Source organism: Callorhinchus milii, unplaced genomic scaffold, assembly GCF_018977255.1.
Source record: "Callorhinchus milii isolate IMCB2004 unplaced genomic scaffold, IMCB_Cmil_1.0 Scaffold7, whole genome shotgun sequence".
NCBI lineage: Eukaryota > Metazoa > Chordata > Chondrichthyes > Chimaeriformes > Callorhinchidae > Callorhinchus > Callorhinchus milii.
In genome coordinates this window covers 27,288,038-27,308,437 of record NW_024704748.1, presented here as the reverse complement: position 1 = coordinate 27,308,437, position 20,400 = coordinate 27,288,038, and the positions used below count along the sequence as shown (strand labels likewise).

The following is a 20,400-nucleotide window of genomic DNA, read 5'->3' as shown; positions in this document are numbered from 1 at the left end:
AAATTCAGAACAAATCTGAGGAGACACAACTTCAGGGAACGAGCAGTAAACTTATAGAACAGGCTCCCCGGGGAGACAGACGGTGGAAACAGAAAGTGGTGTTTGTTTTTATGTTCTTATGTTGCTGATGTCAGATTAGATTCCCTCTCAGCCGGTCTGATCTGTGATAACAGAACAAGTCTGAGCCCAACAGAGGCTTCACTTTAACACTGAGATTTAGGTTTGAGCCCCACATCAGTGACTTGGAGCTCACAGTCTGGGCTGACACTCCTGTGCAGTGCTGGGAGGCAGATTAATAATAATAATAATAATTGCATTTGATATAGCGCCTGATCATGTCATTGGGACGTCTCAAAGCGCTTCACAGGACATATTGTAATGTGAAAAGATTATTTTGTGGGCGAAACACGGCAGCCAATTGCACACAGTAGCGGGGAATTGGAATTGATGGGATTAGTTGAGGTACAGATCAGCCGTGTTCTCATTGAATGGTGGAACAGGCTTGAAGGGCTGAATAGCCTACTCCTGTTCCTAATGCGGATCTCTCTCTCTCCCTCTCTCTCTCCCCCCAGCGTTGTGCTGGAGTGTCAGCCTGGCCTGTGAGTTCAGAGACCCTGATGTGGGGGGGGTTTGAAGCTCCTGACTGGGAGGTGAGAGCGAGCGAGAGGGGCTGAGATCTGAGAGGGACAAAGAAAAGTCTGGAATCTCTTCCCGGAGCGAGATTAAAGAGACAGGAATGTTGTTATGTCAGTGTCGGTGGCAGTTAATCTGAGATCAGATCAATAACAGACTTTAATATAGAATTCTCTGTTACTGACTGAGCCCCATCTCAGTCCTGCTCTGCGCTCAGATTATTCCGAATTCTGCAGCTCGTGTCGTCTCCCGCACCAGGCTCCGTGACCCTCTCATCCCCACCCTCGCCCTGGCTTCACTGGCTCCCCAGCCCTCAGAGGATCGAGTTTAAGATCCTTGTCCTCGTTTTTAAAGCCCTCCACGGCCTTGCCCCTCCCTACCTCTGACCTATTAACACCATATCATGGGGCTTGCTCCCTCTGCTCAGTGGGCTTCGGCCTGCTTCATGTCCCCCGCCGGCCCGGCCCGCCCCACCATCAGCGGTCAGCTCTTCAGCCACTCTGCCCCCACCCTCTGGAACTTCATCCCACGGTCTCCTCTCCTCGCTCCCTCCCTCACCTCCTTCAAGGCTCCTCTCAAGACCTTCCTCTTTGACCACACCTTCAGTCACCCTCGTACCCTTATCCTCCCTGGCCTCCACCCCTCCTGATCCCAACGCCCCGTTCGGGTGTAGACTCTGCATTGTCCATCGCCTTGGGACGTCGTCCCAACGTGAAAGGCTGATGAAGAGGGCGGGGGCGTGACAGTTGCTGGTGGGGAGGGCAGGGCCGGAGAGAAGTTATATGACACGTGGGTGTGATTGGTGTGAATAATTGATAACAGACACACCTAGCAAGAGTGTAACCCCCCACCCCCACCCCGTGCCGCTCACTGTGGGGTGTCTGACCGCGGTGAGAGCTCTGTGATCTCTGTGATGGAGGGGATAGAGGCCTCGGATGATCAGAGCGACCAACTCCTATACCTCTTCCTGATCGCGATTCTCCTCATCGTGTCCTACAGACTGACCATTCGCTGCATGTTGCGCATCCGACAGCGAGGTGAGAGTTGGCAAGGGGCTAATAATAATAATAATAATAATCCTTGCATTTGATACAGCACCTGATCAAGTCTTTGAGACGTCTCAAAGCGCTTCACAGGATACACTGTAGATTTTTTGGGAGGAACCACAGCAGCCAATTGCGCACAGCAGCGTCCCACAAACAGCCGTGGATTGAAGTGACCAGATTATTGTTTAATTGTGTGTTGTTGCATGTATGTGTGAGCAAACATTGTTATTATTCCTGGGAAAAAAGTGCCGCCAATCGATTAACAACCGGGTTCCTACTCACTGCTGGTAATCGGAGGTGTGCGGAATAAGGAAACTTGCCCAACGTTTCCCGCTGCCCTGGAACCAAACCCAGATCCTCTCGCTTGCGAGGCGAGGGCTCCAACCACTGAGCTACAGAACTCCACAATGGGGAGGGAGGGGGACGGGAGCCGATCGATCCCAGTGAGTGCCGTCCACCCAACAACCAGCACTGGGACAGACACGAGCATCGGACAGGAGCTAATGGTTTCCTGTTTCCTGGCCTGTGTCACACACACAGTGGCGCTGAGAGTGGTCTGGGCTCTGTCACTGTGACTGATGTTGAGAATGTTCCACACTGACATGGCAGCGTGTGAGAGGCAGATTAATGTTGGTTTAAATTATGAATGAATCCAGTGAATGAGTGGCCCTGAGGGTGGGTGTGGGGTGGGGGGAGAGCGTGGGCGGAGGGGTTGGGGATTGCACAGAGTGAATGACACAGAGCAGCTGTGGGCCAGGCTAGTCCGGTCCGGTCTGGGTCAGACTGGTCAGGGTCAGGCCAGGTCAGAGCAGCTGCTTTTGCTGGTTCAGATCAAAGGTCTGTTGGAGGTTTTGTGGTGTAATGTAAGTCAGGGGATCACTGGGTCAGTCTGGCCGCCTGCGAGCACCAGAGTCTCCAAACCTGACCAGAGCCTCTGGCAGTGAGCGGGTGTGACATCCGGGCTTGACTGCGCCAACTCCCTGCTCACCAGCCTTCCCGACTCCTCCATCCACAAACTGCAGATCATCCAGAACTCTGCAGCCCGTGTCCTCTCCCGCACCAGGCTCCGCGACCCCCTCACCCCCACTCTGCACTGGCTCCCCATTCCCCAGTGGATAGAGTTCAAGATCCTCGTCCTCACCTTCAAAGCCCTCCATGGCCTTGCTGCTCCCTACCTCTGCGCTAACTCCGTCACCAACCTGCTCACTCCCCCCGATCGGCAGAAACAGTGGCCAGAAACTAGAGACTGAACAGAACTGTTTCCCCAATAATCTGACTGTAAAGGTTCAGTGGCGGCAGCGGCCTCCAGGGGACAGGGCAGCTCTTCACATCTCTATTCACTTGGCCTTTCTCATTCATAACCTCTCTCCCTGTCTCTCTCTCTCTTTCTCTCCCTGTCTCTCTCTCTCTTTCTCTCCCTGTCTCACTCACTCTCCCTGTTTCACTTTCTCTCTCCCTCCCTCTCTCTCCCCACCCCCCCCTCCCCCCGCCCCCTCTCAGGAGTGGGACCCTTAATTGATCTATTTAGCTTCTCTGTTCCCCACACTTACTGCTCTCTGTTTAATTATAATAATCCTTGTATTTGACATAGTGCCTTATCACGTCGTCGAAAGTGTAGTGTAGTAACTGTGTGTTCTGTGGGTGAAACACAGCAGCCAGTTTTATTACAGCAATGTCCCAACAGCCAAGAATGAAGTGAATTTTATTATATGGAAGATAAAAGCCCCTTGGGATCTTTTCCGTCTAGCTGAACAGGCGGGGAGTGAGGTTTACCATCTCTTGTGAAGACATTAGGATATCCTGCAGCTTAGTGTAGGGCTGGGAGGCGATGCTATACGTGAAAGGGTTAATGTCGTCAGCCAGACGCTTTCTCTCGGCCCCGCAGACAGAGGTGATTAAGCTGAGAGGAGACGAGAGAACATTCTGGAAGATCCGTTCTCTCGGGTTACATCCTGCCCTCCGAGCGGAGAGAACACTCCATTACACCATCGATTACATTAATAGTTCATCAGTCGTCTCCTCTCCAGCTCCCCTGATCTCCCTTCACCCCCCCAACCCACTTCCCCTCCTCCGCCTTCCTCTCCCCCCTCCCGTTCCCTCCTTGTTTCCCCCTGCTCCCCCTCCTGCTCTCCTGGAGCCAGTTCAGCTTCAAGGAGACCCTCTCACCCCCACTCCCATTCTCCCCCCCCAGGAGGACAATAATAATCCTGGCATTTGTTACAGCGCCTCATTACGTCTTCGAGACGTCTCAAAGTGCTTCACAGAAAAGTGACTGTATATTTTGTGGGTGAAACTCAGCAGCCAATTGCGCACAGCAGTGAGTGTCCCACAAACAGACAGGGATTGCATGACCAAGTTATTATCATTATTTTTAAATTCCCAACTAGTTAGTCCCTAGTTGTTAAGGGAAGGGCTTCTGACCATTGGCAGTGTGAGTGAGATGGTGTTTCTCGGTGTGTGAGGTTAGGAGTGTTCAGTGTGAGAGGGAGTGAGCACCATCCTTGTATTGGAAAGGATTTAATATTACATGAACATGAGACGTTCAGTGTCTGGGAGAGGAATGTAGAGCGTCAGGAAGTGATCGATGGTGTGAAAGTGATGAGAGGCTGAGGTCCCAGCAGAGCAGCTGAGAGGTTGGTCCCAGGCTCCGCTCCCCGTCCCCACCAGACACTGGCCTTTGAGAGGGGAGAGGGCTCCTCCTGTCCGAGCCAGGCCAGGCTCCAGCTCCCTCACCCCGGCTCATGGCAACACCGCAGCCATCCCCCAACCCCAGCCCCCACCAGCGATACAGAGGTCAAGTGACAGTCACAAGGGATTCCCCACGGGATTCCTCCCCAACTCCCACAGCACGTGCCTCAAGCTGAAGGGTTCTTCCCTTTGCTTCCTCATAATGTAGAGGGAGCGTTACTGTGTCTGTAACCCTGACCTGGGAGTGTGGACGCACAGTGTAGAGGAGCGTTACTGTGTCTCTAACCCTGACCTGGGAGTGTGGACGCACAGTGTAGAGGAGCTTTACTGTGTCTCTAACCCTGACCTGGGAGTGTGGACGCACAGTGTAGAGGAGCGTTACTGTGTCTCTAACCCTGACCTGGGAGTGTGGACACACAGTGTAGAGGAGCTTTACTGTGTCTCTAACCCTGACCTGGGAGTGTGGACACACAGTGTAGAGGAGCGTTACTGTGTCTCTAACCCTGACCTGGGAGTGTGGACACACAGTGTAGAGGAGCTTTACTGTGTCTCTAACCCTGACCTGGGAGTGTGGACACACAGTGTAGAGGAGCTTTACTGTGTCTCTAACCCTGACCTGGGAGTGTGGACACACAGTGTAGAGGAGCTTTACTGTGTCTCTAACCCTGACCTGGGAGTGTGGACACACAGTGTAGAGGAGCTTTACTGTGTCTGTAACTGTGTGAGTGAGTGTGGCGAGGGTACTGGATTATGTAATAATATAATAATCCTTGCATTTGATATAGCGCCTCTCTGTGTGTGTGTCTAACTTAAACATAATGTGTTTGACAGAGAGAGAGATAGCGTGTCAGAGAGATTTAATCTTCTAATATTTACTCAAATCCCCTTCACTGACCCTCAGGCTGTGTCTGGCTGTTGTGTTAGTGACTAACACCTCCAGTGTGGAGGTTGAGGAGTTATAATAATAATCCTTGTATTTGATGTAGCGCCTTATCACGTGTTTGTGACATCTCAAAGCGCTTCACAGGATATACTGTAAAATGTAGTGACTGTATATTTTGTGGGTGATACTCGGCAGCCAATTGTGGATTATTATTCCCGGAAAACGATCCGCCAATCGACTAACAACCAAGTTCCTACTCACTGCTGGTAAACAGAGGTGTGTGGAGTGAGGAAACTTGCCTAAGGTTTTGCTCCAACCAGGAATTGAACCCTGAGAGTGTGAGTGACTCGAGCTGAGAAATAGGGAACGTATTTGGGTCAAACACACCGCCCCAACCCCCCGCCTCAGCCCATTGAGGCCACACACAGCTGCCCGCTCTCTGCATTGCTGATAAACCACAATCGATTTTTGGCCAGAGATGATGTGAGCCACGGCTGCCTGTGCTGTAGTTGGAGTCAGGTTACACTCCACCACAGCACGTTAATAATTCAGTCACTAACTCCATTTCTCACACAAAAACAGGAAGCTCTCGACCAAAAATTGTCTCGGGACAGCGGTCCTGTCCTAATGGGTTGCTTTCTTCTCAGAACGAGAGCGAGGTCAGCAATGCTTCTTAGTGAGAGCTGGAGTCCTCCATCTTGATGGAGTGGATGGAGGGAGTGGAGCTACATTGGTGAATAAATAATAATAATAATATTCCTTGCATTTGATATAGCGCCTGATCATGTCTTCAGAATATACTGCAAAGTGAATTGACTGTATATTTTGTGGGCAAAACGCAGCAGCCAATTGAGCACAGCAGCGTCCCACAAACAGTCAGGCAGTGCTATCAGTGGTAATCTGTGTGGGTTTAGCTGGTTAGACTCCAGCAGTTACCCCAACACATGCACTGGGTTCCCGAAGCCTTGGCTCTTGCCAACCTGTACCTAATACTGTCCGTAATTAGGATGTGTCCATCCAGGGAGAGAGAGAGAGCGCGCGCGCATTCGATTCTCCAATCTATCTCTGGATTTTCTATTGTAGATGGGAGACTCTTCAGCACGGTGATGGGTTTCCACACGTGTCAGACACCCGGCTGGCCAAAAAGATTTATTATTCCACTTTCCAACCCTCCGTGTGAAAACGTTTAATCTGCCGTCCCCGTGTGAGCCTGACCTTATGCTGACACAGGCCAAGCCTGTGACCCCCACGGACTGACATTGATTAACGTCAGAATCAATTTTACATCCAATAAATTCAAGTGGATCCACATCAACTATAATTCAGTCATAATAGTCCTGACCGGGGAGTGACAGGTATTAATAATATTACTACCACTAATAATAATCCTTGCATTTGATATAGCGTCTTATCATGCCTTTGAGATGTCTCAACGCTTCACAGAATATACTGTAAAGTGAATTGACTGTATGTTTTGTGGGTGAAATGTGGCAGCCAACTGCGCGCAGCAGCGTCCCACACACAGTCCTGGATTGAGTGACAAAATTATTATTTTTTTAAAAGGGATTATTACCCCCGCAAAAGTAATCCACCAATCGACTAACAGCTGGGTTCCTACTTACTGCTGGGTGTGTGTGGAGTAATGACATTTGCCCAACGTTTCGCCCTGTCCTGCCCGGGAATCGAACCCAGGTCCCCTCGCTTGCGAGGTGAGTCCTCTAACCACTAAGATAGAGAAGAGCTGGTGCAAATCCAGCATCGGTCTCTGAGCTCAGAGCTGTGCCCAGGACTGGCAAGTGTGTAAATAATCACGTGAATAGGCGTGTAATCTGTACTCGGATATTTAACACATCAGCACAGAGCAACCAGTAAACTTGTTTGGGTTAGACCAGTGTCTGTGCTGGGGCTCGCTCCCCCACTGGAGCTCTCTAACCCCATTCCCTGCTCTCTCCCCATCGTATCTGTGCTGGGGCTCGCTCCCCCACTGGAGCTCTCTACTCTAACCCCATTCCCTGCTCTCTCCCCATCACGGGTAAGACAGAGAGGAAGAGTTAGAGAGAGAGAGACGGTAAGAGAGGGGGAGACAGAGTATAGTACAGAATCCTTGTCAGAGAGAGAGTTGGTCTGTAATACAGAGTGTGTGGGAGAGCGAGAGAGAATTGTTTAGAGTGTGTGTGCATTCTCTCTGAACCCACAAGCCATTGCTGGAGTCAGAGAGCGTACAGGTGATTCCTGGGCTGTTTCATAGGTATATTAGTTATATAGGAGGGTTTCTGAAAATAAATCTCTCTTTGTGCTACTGGTAACCTCCAGCTAAAGAGAAGTAAAAAGCAGGCAGTCCGCGAGCTAACCTGCTGTGTGCGGGCTGCCCCTCCACTGTCTATGGTAACCTGTAACTGGGACAGTCCACAGCCAGGGAGGCAGTGAGACAGAGAGAGAGTGGGAGAGAGAGTGACAGAGACAGAGAGAGGCAGCGAGAGAGACAGAGACAGAGACAGGCAGCGAGAGAGACAGAGACAGAGAGAGGCAGCGAGAGAGACAGAGAGAGAGAGAGGCAGCGAGAGAGACAGAGAGAGAGAGAGGCAGCGAGAGAGACAGAGACAGAGAGAGACAGCGAGAGAGACAGAGACAGAGACAGGCAGCGAGAGAGACAGAGAGAGGCAGCGAGAGAGACAGAGACAGAGAGAGGCAGCGAGAGAGACAGAGAGAGACAGAGAGAGGCAGAGAGAGAGACAGAGACAGAGAGAGACAGCGAGAGAGACAGAGACAGAGACAGGCAGCGAGAGAGACAGAGAGAGGCAGCGAGAGAGACAGAGACAGAGAGAGGCAGCGAGAGAGACAGAGAGAGGCAGCGAGAGAGACAGAGACAGAGAGAGGCAGCGAGAGAGACAGAGAGAGACAGAGAGAGGCAGAGAGAGAGACAGAGACAGAGAGAAGCAGCGAGAGAGACAGAGAGAGAGTGGGAGAGAGAGTGACAGAGACAGAGAGGGGCAGTGAGAGAGACAGAGAGAGAGAGAGGCAGCGAGAGAGACAGAGAGAGAGAGGCAGCGAGAGAGAGAGACAGAGACAGAGAGAGGCAGCGAGAGAGACAGAGACAGAGAGAGGCAGCGAGAGAGACAGAGACAGAGAGAGGCAGAGAGAGAGACAGAGAGAGGCAGCGAGAGAGACAGAGAGAGGCAGAGAGAGAGTGGGAGAGAGAGTGACAGAGACAGAGAGGGGCAGTGAGAGAGACAGAGACAGAGAGAGGCAGAGAGAGAGACAGAGAGAGGCAGAGAGAGAGACAGAGACAGAGACAGAGAGAAGAGGAAAACACATGTTCAAGTATAAAGGAGAAAAAGTCACAAAAACATCAGCGAGAGAGTGAGTGAGTGAGAGGGGGAATGAAAGGCAGTGAAAGAGAGAAAGTGGGGGGACAGAGGCACAGAAGGGAGATGGAATGTAAATAGAAAGTATGTGTGTGAGAGAGAGGGAAAGTAATAGTGTGTAGAAGAGAGAGAGACACTGAAGACTGAAATCCATCAGCTGTTACCGTGGAAACCATATTAAGTAAATCAATGCTGGTGGTTTCGGGGGGGGGGGGGGGGGGGGTCTGTCTGTGGCTGTGAGTGTGGTTCTGTTACCGCCTCCCCCCAGTTCACTGCTCACCTCGCACGCCCCCCCCCACCCCTTCACCCCTCCCCATGGCTCAGAGTTTATCACCACATAATCACCTCAGAGAATACAGAAAGAAATCAGAGAAAAGTTTTGGGACGGACGGCAGTCTGCACCGGTTCTCTCTCTCGCTATCTCTCTTGTTCCCTATCTCTCTCATTCTCTCCCATTCTATTGCTGTCTCATTCTCTCTCTCTCTCTCTCTCTCGTTCTATCGCTCTGCGCACGCAGAGAATGTTTTTTTGGCAAATGTTAGTAATAGTGAGTGAGAAGCTGAAGAGGTGAAGATCGAGATAGAAATATAGAGTGAGAGACAGTGAGAGAATTATATAAAGACAGAGAGAAAGAGAGAAAGGGACTGAGAAATTGAGCAAGAGACAGACTGAATGATAGAGAGAGTATGTAGAGACACAGCGAGAACAAAACATATATATAGAGAGAGACAAAGTGAGAGATATAGAGCGAGAAACTAAGAGATCTCACAAGAGGCAAACAGAAAGAGACTGAACAAGAAAGAGAGAGAGGTACAGAGACGGGGAGAGAGACATACACAGACGGAGAGACAGAGAGAGATACGGACAGAGCGAAAGACAGAGAGAGAGAAGAAGAGTGAGAGAGAGGGAGTGTGGGAGAGAGGGTGGGAGGGAGTGTGGGATGTGTTAGCCTCTCACTATGGAGGTGGAGGGGTTGGAGGTGATTGCGGTGCTGGTGGTTCTCCTCCTCTTTGTGAAGGTCCTGGAGCAGTTTGGGATGTTCGAGCCCATCGTGTTGGAAGGTACTGTAACAGCAGCCCCTGCTCCTTCACCCCCCATCCCCTCCCGCAACCCCCCCACCCTCCCTCACCTCCTGTCCTCTCCTACAGCCCACCCCCCCACCCCATTCTCCCCCTTCCCTCTATCCTCTCTAGCAATCACACCCCCCCAACCCTGTCCTCTCCGCCTCTCCCTCTCCCCCTCCCATCTCTGTCTCAATACCTTTCAGCCCAAACTGACAATCAGCGGCTGCAGAGCAAGTGAGAAGCTCTCACACACTCTCCTCGTGTCCCTGTCAATCCTTAGTTCTGGGTCAAACACTGAGCGGCTAATTTATTGGTGATTCTTACTGTCTTGTGTCCATAGAGCGTCTCTACCGCTTCTCCCCCCCCCCCTCTCTCTCTCCATCTCCCTCTCTCTCTCCATCTCCTTCTCTCTCACCATCTCCGTCTCCCTCTCTCACCGTCTCCATTTCTCTCTCTCACCATCTCTGTCTTTCTCTCTCACCATCTCTGTCTCTCTCTCTCTCTCTCACACCATCTCCGTCTCTGTCTCTCTCTCTCACCATCTCTGTCTCTCTCTCTCTCTCTCCATCTCCGTCTCTCTCTCTCCATCTCCGTCTCTCTCTCTCACCATCTCTGTCTGTCTCTCTCTCTCTCTCTCACCATCTCCGTCTCTCTCTCTCGTTCCCTCTGTCCTTCTTTCCCCATCTCAGCTAGTGAGAACAGTTTGCTAGCAGCCAACCCCCACCTCTGACACACTCACTAACCCTCGCTCACCCCCAGCTCGGGTGTAAACCCTTCACTGTCCAGTGCCTTGGGACGACCGCGCGATGTGAAAGGCGCTGTGTAAATGTCTGTTGTTGTAAAATCCTCTGGGATGTTGTGTCTCACCTCACCCTGAACAGCAGGAGTGTAATGACTGGTAGTGACTGTGTATTTGTAAGCAAACACTAATTATAATTTATAAACTAATCATTGCATTTGATATAGCGCCTCATCTCGACGTCAAGATATCTCAAAGCGCTTATATACTGTAAAGTGACTGTATTTTGTGGGCAAAACACAGCAGCCAATTGCGCACAGCCGGGCCCCACAAACAGCCATGGAGCGAAGGTCCAGTTTTATTTGGAAGATTGTCGGCCAGGACACCTGGAGAGAGAGAGAGAGAGAGAAACTCCCGTCTCTTTTCAGATAGTGCTCTGGGATCTTTAACATCCACCTGAACGGGCAGTCAGGGCCTCAGTTTAACATCTCATCCAAAGGACGGCACCTCTGACAATGCAGCCGCCCCTCCACCCCCAGCACTGCACTGGAGCATCAGCTTAGACTGTGCCTCAGTGTTGGCTCCTGCGTGCACAGTGTATGTGTGTGTGTATTTCTGTCTGTGTGTGTAACCCTCACTGGGGTGTGTGTGTGTGTGTAACCCTCACTGGGGTGTGTGTGTGTAACCCTCACTGGGGTGTGTGTGTGTGTGTAACCCTCACTGGGGAGCTGAGGGTGATTGGTATCTGTGTGTAAGACGAGATGTCAGTGTAGCTGATGTCAGATGACGTGGCTGATGGAGTGAATGACTTTATGACTGGAATCTCCTGGTTGAGATCCCAACAGGAAGAACAAGCTGTGGGAAGTGGCCGGGCAGCTCGGTGGGGGGCGGTGTGGGGGTGGGCAGGACCTGGTGGAGATCTCTAAATTGGACTGAATGTGCGAGACGTGGCAGCCAATTGCGCGCACAACAAACATTTGTGGATTAAGTGACCTAATTTTTTTAAGGGATTATTACCTCTGGAAAAGCAATCCGCCAAACGACTAACAACCGGGTTCTTACTCACTGCTGGTAAACAGAGGCGTGTGGAGTGAGGAAACCTACCCAACGTGTCGCACTGCCCGGGAATCAAACCCGGGTCCTCTCACTAACGAGGCGAGAGCTTTAATCACTGAGCTACAGGACTCCAGTGTAACACAGTCTGTGAATCTCAATGTAAACCTGAAATTTTTTTTTGAAAAGATGAAACCAGGATAGCAAACAAACCACGTTTATACCCCCTCCACCCCCTCAGAGTGTGTGACCCCCTCTCCCCCCTGTGCTGTGTGAGTGACCCCCCCCTGTGCTGTGTGAGTGAGTGACCCCCCCCCTCTCCCCCTGTGCTGTGTGAGTGAGTGACTGATGACCGTGTCTCTCTGTTGCGCTGTTTATGAAGATTTTCATGTTTGTGTGATTTTGTGGCTTTCAGGGAACACTGCACCAAACAGCAAAAAACTATTAAAGCAGCGATTGCTGAAACTCTTACCGTGCTGCCTCTCCCCAAGGCCCTCCTCGCTCACCCAAAGCAAGTCTCCATCTCCTTCTCTCCGTCTCTAACCTGGGCTGGTTTGTCAGGTTACCGTGTCACCAGGCTGTCTCCACAGCTTAACCTAACAGAGCGGCTCCACCGGGCACTGAGCCGGTCTCCGGCTAATCTTCTACACTGCGATATTCAACCACTTCACAGCACCGTGTGTGTGTGTGTACTGTAGCCGTTTGCCTGTGTGTGTATGTGGATGTCACACAAATCCGCCGATGTTCTATCAGCTCGTCTGGCGGACATCAAGGCCTGGTTGAGTGTAAACTTCCTGCAGCTGAATATGGACAGGATGGAAGCCATACTCCTCGGCTCCCGTCAATGTCTTCACTCCTACGGATCTAAACTCCTCAACCTCCCTGGGCTCTCCCTCTGACTGATATCCCCTACATCCAGTCCCTGACCAGAACCGCCTTCCTCCACCTCCGCCACATTGCCATCCTCCGACCCTACCTTACCTTAAATGCAGCCAAGACCCTCGTGCATGTGTTTGTCACCTCCCGCCTGAATTACTCCAACGCACTCCTCGCTGGTCTCCCCAGCTCCACCATTCACAAGATCAGCTCATTCAGACTCTGCCGCCGCATACTGACCAAACTCCGTCCCCATATCTCACCAGTTCTGGCCCCGGCTCCACTGTCTCCCCATCACCGAACCGATCGACATCAAGATCCTCTCACTTGTGTCCAATCCCTTCACTCTCTGGCACCTCCCTCCCTCTCCAACCCCCTCACTCCCCAATTCCCCACCCGGTGCCTCCGCTCGACTGGCACCGGCTCCTGTCGTCCCTCACACCCTCCGCCCCACCATCGGAGGTTGCGCTTTTAGCCACTAGGCCCCAGAACTCTGGAACACTCTCCCTCAATCCCTCCGCCTTGCCCCCTCCCCTCTTTCAAGTTTCCCCAGAAAACTTCCCTCTTCGACATGTCTATGCCACCCACCCCCCCACTCGGAATCACACTGTTAACTGCTCTGAGACAGTACCCTGCGTGGAGGGTGCTTTATAAGTGCAAGTTGTTGCTGTGTGTGTGTGTGTATGTACTGTAGATGTGTGTACTGTGGACACGTGTGAATATATTTTTTATAGCTCTGCTCTGTATATGAATACTGCAGTAAGAATCTGGATTGAGCCTTGCTGCAGAGGGGATGAATATTGACTGTGAATGGGAGAGAGGGACTGGGAGAGGGATAAATAAAGAGTGACTGGGAGAGGGATAGAGAGAGAGAGTGACTGGAGAGGGTTAGAGAGAGTGACTGGAGAGGGATAGAGAGAGAGTGGCAGGAGAGGTCTACAGTGACTGTATAGAGAGAGGGAGAGAGCTTTTGGGTTGCTCGGCTCAGGTTTGAGGTCAGGTTTCTCTGACAGTCTTCAAGCCCTTGTCCCTCCCATCTTTACTTTGTCTTCAAAGCCCTCCTCGGCATTACTCCTTCCTACTTTTGTGATCTGCTATTCCCATACCAACCTGCCTGCTCCCTCCGCTCAGCAGGCTCCAGCCTGCTCCACTTCCCCAACCGCCCTCCCCTCCATCGGTGATCAGGCCTTCAACCTCCCTGCCCCCACCCTTTGGAACTCCAACCCACGGTCCATTTGCCTCGCCCTCTCCCTCCTCTCTCTTGCCTCCTTCAAGACCCATCTGAAGACATTCTTCTTCGACTGCACCTCGACTGTATAAATGTAACTTCTGGTTGTCAGTGAGGGAGCTCTGAGCCTCTCTGCCCTCACTCTCTGGTTTCTCTATTGTCATCTCCCAAGATCAAGTGGCATTTAAGAATATCAGAATTTTCCACATTTCAGCAGCAACAAAGTGAGTCTGACAGATTGGCTCCGACTTTAACTCATCATTGATTCGAGCCTCAGAGAACGAGAGAGCGAGAGACAGAGAGAGCGAGAGAGAGAGAGAGAGAGAGACAGAGAGAGAGAGAGACAGAGAGAGAAAGATGGGATCAAAGGATTCTAGTGGGAATAGTTTACAACTAATGGGAATTTAAAAGGAAGATGGGATCAAATCCAGACTGTTGCGCTGACTGATACTCGTGAGTTATTGTAATGTTAAAGCTCATCCATTAGCTCCACAATATTCACAGCTTCACTCTGTCTGTCACTGACCTGGGAATGTGGACGGACAGTGTAGAGGGAGCTTTACTGTGTCTCTAACCTGTGCTGTTGCTGACCTGTGAGTCCCAGGTGCTGAGAGACGGTGACCCGAGGTGTTACAGGCGTTGATGGAGTTCTTTCTGTCACTTGTTGGTTTAATGTTTCCGTGTTGACGAGCCAATGAGTGTGCGTGTGGGTCCGTGTGGCGGTGGCTCACCTTTCCCCACGTGTGTGTGTGTTTCCAGACAGCATCGAGGATGACTTTGAGCTCTCCACCGTGTGTCACCGCCCGGAGGGGCTGGAGCAGCTCCAGGGACAGACACAGTTCAGCAAGAAGGAGTTACAGGTCCTGTACCGTGGCTTCAAAACTGTGAGTCATGCCCTCCCACCACCCACCCCACCCCTCGCTTGTTTCTTGCTCACCGGCTGTCTGACACACACAGAAAACCATCACCGTGATCACCAGACTGAGAGGTCCATGTATGCCATTTACAAACATAAATGAAATGTGTATGGAATGGAATGCACACTCTCGCTCTCTCTCTCCCTGGAGGGACACTTCCTGCTTACCTAATTCTGGAAAGTATCAGGCGCAGGTTGGCAAGAGCCAAGACTTGGGGACCCCAGAGTGTGTGTTGGGGTAACTGCTGGAGTCTAACCAGCTAAAACCATATAACTTGCCTTGATGTTTCTGTCAGGCCAGATTGCCAGCTAGGACCACCCTACCCATTAGGCCTTTGGCTTGCATGGAGCTAAGCAGCAGGCAAGTTGACCAGAGAGAGTAAAGCCTGATTTGATGTGCTCCTTATCAAGCATAACAGACAGTTACTGTTGGTGTGTGTGTGTGGATATCCCCCTAACCTGCCATCTCTCCCTCTCTCAGGAGTGCCCCAGCGGAGTGGTCAATGAGGAGACCTTCAAACAGATCTACTCCCAGTTCTTCCCTCAAGGAGGTGAGCGTCAGGCCTGAACTTCACTACTGACACCCTAGGCTCCTCGCCAGCAATCCACAAGCCCCAGAGATGTTAAAGGAGCTTTACTGTGTCTCTAACCCTGACCTGGGAGTGTGGACGGACAGTGTAGAGGGAGCTTTACTGTGTCTCTAACTCTGACCCAGGAGTGTGGACGGACAGTGTAGAGGGAGCTTTACTGTGTCTCTAACTCTGACCCAGGAGTGTGGACGGACAGCTGTGGGATAATATTCGGTTTTGTTACTGTATGTGGTTACTGTGTGAGACACTGTGTGATATGTGTTACAGACTCCAGCATGTACGCACACTTTCTATTCAACGCTTTTGACACAGATCTGAATGGCTCGGTCAGCTTTGAGGTAAGACATTAACATTATCATAGATAGGAAGAGAGCTCCAGTGGGGGAGCGAGCCCCAGCACAGACACGATGGGGAGAGAGAAGGGAATGGCGTTAGAGTAGAGAGCTCCAGTGGGGTTCTGTGGTTGAGTTGGGGTCTCGCTGTGCTGACTGACTGATGGTTTCCTGTGTTTCTCAGAACTTCGTGATGGGATTGTCTGTCATCCTCCGGGGGACGGTGGATGATAAACTCAACTGGGCTTTCAACCTGTACGACTTAAACAAGGATGGTTCCATCACCAGAGAGGGGAGTCTTGTGTCAATAAAGGGCCGCGGGGGAAGAGGCCACGCGCGGTGTGAGGGTATCTGTGGGGGAGGGGCTGCTGAGGAGGGGCCACAAGGGAGGGAGTGGCGTTGGACTCCAAAAGCCGCTGAAACCCTGGTCCATGCCTTTGTCACCTCTCGGCTGGTCCTCGCCGGCCTCCCCTCCACGACCATCCATAAAATCTGCCGCCCTCATTCTCACCCGCACCAAACTCCACTCCCCGATCACCCCAGTCCTCGCCAGACTGCATTGGCTGCCTTCAAGATCCTCACCCTTGTCTTCAAATCCTGCCACTCCTCTGCCCCCCCGACCTCTCTGACCTCCTCTCTCCTCACAACAGTGCCCGTTGCCTTCGTTCCACCGGGTCTGGCCTCCTCCTTGTCCCCCGAGTCCTCCTCTCCACCCTCGGCAGCCGTGCCTTCAGCTACTATGCCCCGAGGCTCTGGAACTCCCTTCCTCACTCCCTTCCCCTCACTCCCTATTTTCAGATCTCTGCTGAAGACCTTTCTTTTCGACTGCAGCTTTGGTCCCCTTCCTCCCCCTCCCCCTGGCCCCCTCCCCCTGGCCCCCTCCCCCTCCCCCTGGCTCGGCCCCGGGATCTGTCACTGTGAAGCTCTGAGACGCTGCCCAGCGTTGGGGGGCACTATATACATCCAAGTTGTTGTTGTTGTTGGGGACCAATCGTAGAGATTTTTCTTATTTGACCGTTTGATTGACAGGAGATGTTGGATATAATGAAATCCATTTATGACATGATGGGGAAGTACACCTTCCCATCAGTGAGGGACGAGAGCCCGCGAGAGCACGTGGAGACCTTCTTCCAGGTAACAGCCCCAGAGCCAGGAGGCACTCTCTCTAACCCTGACCTGGGAATGTGAACCCACAGTCTGGAGGGGGTGTTCCTCTGTACCTGAGCTGCTGCAGCCTTGTGTTGCCCCCTGATGGGTGGTTAGAGAACAGGTTGAGAGGATTCACAGTCTTTTGGGGCGAAAGAGTGAAGCGCCTACTTTACGGGGGGGCACGAGGAAGGGGGCGGAAAGCCAATCGTATCAGAATCTCCCGGGGGGCAGGCAGGAGGACGCAGGCTGGGGGCTGGGGCACAATTTCAGGATGGACACCGGGAAGTCTTTCTGCCCCAGGGGGTAATTGCGGACTGGGGCAGGTCCTGGGGAGAGTGAGGCTGGGATGTATTTCAGAGATGGAGGGGGGGGGGGGGCAGGCGGGAGTCCCCAGGGGAGGGGTCCACACCCCCAGTCTCCCTCAGGATTTTTCACATGGTTTTTATGTTACAGAAAATGGACAAGAACCGGGATGGAGTGGTGACTATTGAGGAGTTTATAGAGACATGTCAGAAGGTGAGACCCTCTGCACCCCCCCACCACCACTGGGTGGTCTTTGAAGCCATGTGCTGGGTGGAGGGGAGGGGGTGTGGGTGGGTGGTGGGGGTGCGGGTGGGGAGGGGTGTGCGGGTTGGTGCGGGTGGGGAGGGGGTGCGGGTGGAGAGGGGGTGTGGGTGGGTGTGGGTGGGGAGGGGGTGCGGGTGGGGAGGGGGTGCGGGTGGGGGTGCGGGTGGGGAGGGGGTGCGGGTGGGGAGGAGGTGCGGGTGGGGGTGCGGGAGGGGGTGCGGGTGGGGGTGCGGGTGGGGGGTGCGGGTGGGGGTGCGGGTGGGGAGGGGGTGCGGGTGGGGGTGCGGGTGGGGTGGGGGTGCGGGTGGGGTGGGGGTGCGGGTGGGGAGGGGGTGCGGGCGGGGCTGACGATGTCTCCTCTCACAGGACGAGAACATTATGAAATCGATGCAGCTGTTTGAGAACGTCATCTAATGGCTCGTTAGCGAAAACCAATCAGAGTGGCCCTCACCAGCCCCCCCCACCCCCCACCCCAGCCCCGCCCCAACAATACCTAGCCCCGCCCTTCACCAGCCCCACCCCAACCTGGTCCCTCCCCCAACAATACCTAGCCCTGCCCCTCACCAGCTCCGCCCCTCACCAGCCCCGCCCCTCACCAGCCCATCCCCTCCTCTCACCAGCCCCTCCCCTCACCAGCCCCTCCCCTCGCCAGCCCCGCCCCCTCGCCAGCCCCCCCCCCGCCTCGCCAGCCCCGCCCCTCACCGCCCTGCGTGGCTGCAATGTTGAGGAGACCGTCTTTCAATTGCGACTGTTATATATTTGGGGGCACTTTCAGTTTTGGGGGGTGCGTGTGGTGGTGTTGGTGGGGGGGCAACTTGCATTGGGGGCCTGTGATGATGGTGGGGTTGGGTCAGGGGTGTTCAGTGAGACATCCTCTCAACGTGGGGGAGGGAGGGAGGGGGGGGATGAGGAGGTGAGAGTATCTCTCGGCTCCTGGTAGTTTTGGAGAATTCCAGGAGCACGGGAATGGTTCGGGATCTCTGAATGATTCTGTAGCGCACTGGGCTGGTGGGGGGAGTCGGGTTGGGTGCGGGTTGGCCTGAGAGGGACAGGGCTGGGCTGGTTGGGGGGGGTCTGGGCTGGGTGCGGGTTGGCCTGAGAGGGACAGGGCTGGGTGGGGGGAGTCGGGCTGGGTGCGGGTTGGCCTGAGAGGGACAGGGCTGGGCTGGGTGGGGGGGTCTGGGCTGGGTGTGGGTTGGCCTGAGAGGGACAGAGCTGGGTGGGGGGAGTCGGGCTGGGTGCGGGTTGGCCTGAGAGAGACAGGGCTGGGCTGGGTGGGGGGGGTCTTTGCTGGGTGCAGGTTGGCCTGAGAGGGACAGGGCTGGGTGGGGGGGGTGCTGGGCTGGGTGGGACAGGGCTGGGGGGGGGGGTCTTTGCTGGGTGCAGGCTGGCCTGAGGGGTGGGAGCTGGGCTGGGGGGGTGCTGGGCTGGGTGGGGGCTGGCCTGAGAGGGACAGAGCTGGGTGGGGGGGCGGCTGGGCTGGGTGGGGGCTGGCCTGAGAGGGACAGAGCTGGGTGGGGGGGGGGCTGGGCTGGGTGGGGGCTGGCCTGAGGGGCGGGAGCTGGGCTGGGGGGGTGCTGGGCTGGGTGCGGGTTGGCCTGAGAGGGACAGAGCTGGGTGGGGGGGGGCTGGGCTGGGTGGGGGCTGGCCTGAGGGGCGGGAGCTGGGCTGGGCTGGGTGGGGGCTGGCCTGAGAGGGACAGGGCTGGGTGGGGGGGGGGGGCGGGGTGGGGCTGGCCTGAGGGGCGGGAGCTGGGCTGGGGGGTGCTGGGCTGGGTGGGGGCTGGCCTGAGAGGGACAGGGCTGGGTGGGGGGGGGCGGGGTGGGGCTGGGCTGGGTGGGGGCTGGCCTGAGGGGCGGGAGCTGGGCTGGGGAGGGGGGTGCACAGTGACTGAGGCCGGTGGCCTGACACACGTTACTGTTGGAGCCTCTCCTGTACCATCTCCCTCACGTGCTGCCAAACAAGAGTGAGCGAGAGGTGAAACACTCCCATTGCCACAAAGCCATTACCTGTTTGTACAGTTTCATTGTATTTGGGCGCATTTAGGGGATTGGATTTTCGATGGGGGGGGAAGGTCTGGGAAGGTTGTGGGAGGAGCCGGGAGGGCTGCTCTGATTGCTTCCCTAACGAGTCAGTACCCCAACACACACTCTGGGGTCCCCAAGCCTCGGCTTTTGCTAACCTGCGCCTAATGCTGTCCGGAATCAGGTAATCAGGATCCGTCTCCCTGGGGAGAGAGAGAATGTGCATCCCATTCCCACAGTCCAACTCTGGGATTTCCATGGGATTCTCTCTGGAATGCATTGATTTCTCGGTTTGGTTTGGAGACTGTTAAGCACATGATGGGGTTTATGTGTGTCGGAAACCTGGCTGACCAAAAATAAATTTCCCTCTTTTCCCTCCCACATAAGCTTCCTGGGCACGGAGTGATTTTGGGGGCAAAGGTAAACTTTTATTGTTTGTAATAAGGTAACGGGAGCCGAGGAGTCATTGCTTTACCCGGAGAGTTGTTAAGGTCACTGCCTGAAAAGCTGGTGGAAGCTGATTCAATAATAGCCTTCAAAAGGGAATTGGATGGAGACTCAAAAAGGAACAATGTCAGGGCTATGGGGTAAGAGCGGGGGAGTGGGGTTAGTTGATAGTTCTTTCAATTAGTTGATGGCACAGGTCCGATGGGCCGAATGGCCTCCTTCCGTGCTGTAAGATTCTATGAGAGAGCAGGGGGTTAGAGGAGAGAGCTGTGGGGGAAGAGACAGCGGGAGATAAGTCAGAGAGACATACAGACAGAGAGATAGAGACACAAAGAAATTAGAGAGTTACAGAGAGAGAGAGAGCGATGGAAAGACCCCAAAACTCCCCTGTTCCCCCAGCCCCGCTGCCCCCAGCCCCGCTGCCCCTGCCCGCTGCCCCTGCCCGCTGCCCCCAGCCCCGCTGCCCCCAGCCCCGCTGCCCCCTGCCCCGCTGCCCCAGCCCCGCTGCCCCGCTGCCCCAGCCCCTGCCCCCAGCCCCGCTGCCCCCCTGCCCCGCTGCCCCCTGCCCCGCTGCCCCAGCCCCGCTGCCCCCAGCCCCCTGCCCCGCTGCCCCCAGCCCCGCTGCCCCCCTGCCCCGCTGCCCCCAGGCCCCTGCCCCGCTGCCCCCAGTCCCGCTGCCCCCAGCCCCCTGCCCCCAGCCCCGCTGCCCCCTGCCCCGCTGCCCCCAGCCCCGCTGCCCCAGTCCCGCTGCCCCCAGCCCCGCTGCCCCCAGCCCCGCTGCCCCCAGCCCCGCTGCCCCC

General features: G+C 54.5%; 1 protein-coding gene across 2 annotated transcripts in view; it reads left to right on the top strand.

Moving 5' to 3' along the window:
• LOC103186589 (Kv channel-interacting protein 2) overlaps nt 1-17,560 on the top strand; it is a 28,066-nt gene extending 10,506 nt beyond the window's left edge. Inside the window, exons 2-9 of one of the 2 annotated variants that reach the window (XM_042337049.1) lie at nt 11,887-11,982; nt 14,335-14,459; nt 14,973-15,042; nt 15,349-15,419; nt 15,598-15,705; nt 16,443-16,547; nt 17,016-17,078; nt 17,496-17,560. In XM_042337049.1, coding sequence (XP_042192983.1) covers nt 11,887-11,982; nt 14,335-14,459; nt 14,973-15,042; nt 15,349-15,419; nt 15,598-15,705; nt 16,443-16,547; nt 17,016-17,078; nt 17,496-17,543 — 686 coding nt within the window. In that variant the 3' untranslated portion in view covers nt 17,544-17,560. The remainder of the gene's footprint in view (nt 1-11,886; nt 11,983-14,334; nt 14,460-14,972; nt 15,043-15,348; nt 15,420-15,597; nt 15,706-16,442; nt 16,548-17,015; nt 17,079-17,495) is intronic. The other variant, XM_042337048.1, reaches the window with a different exon arrangement.
• The last annotated feature ends 2,840 nt before the right edge of the window (nt 17,561-20,400 follow it).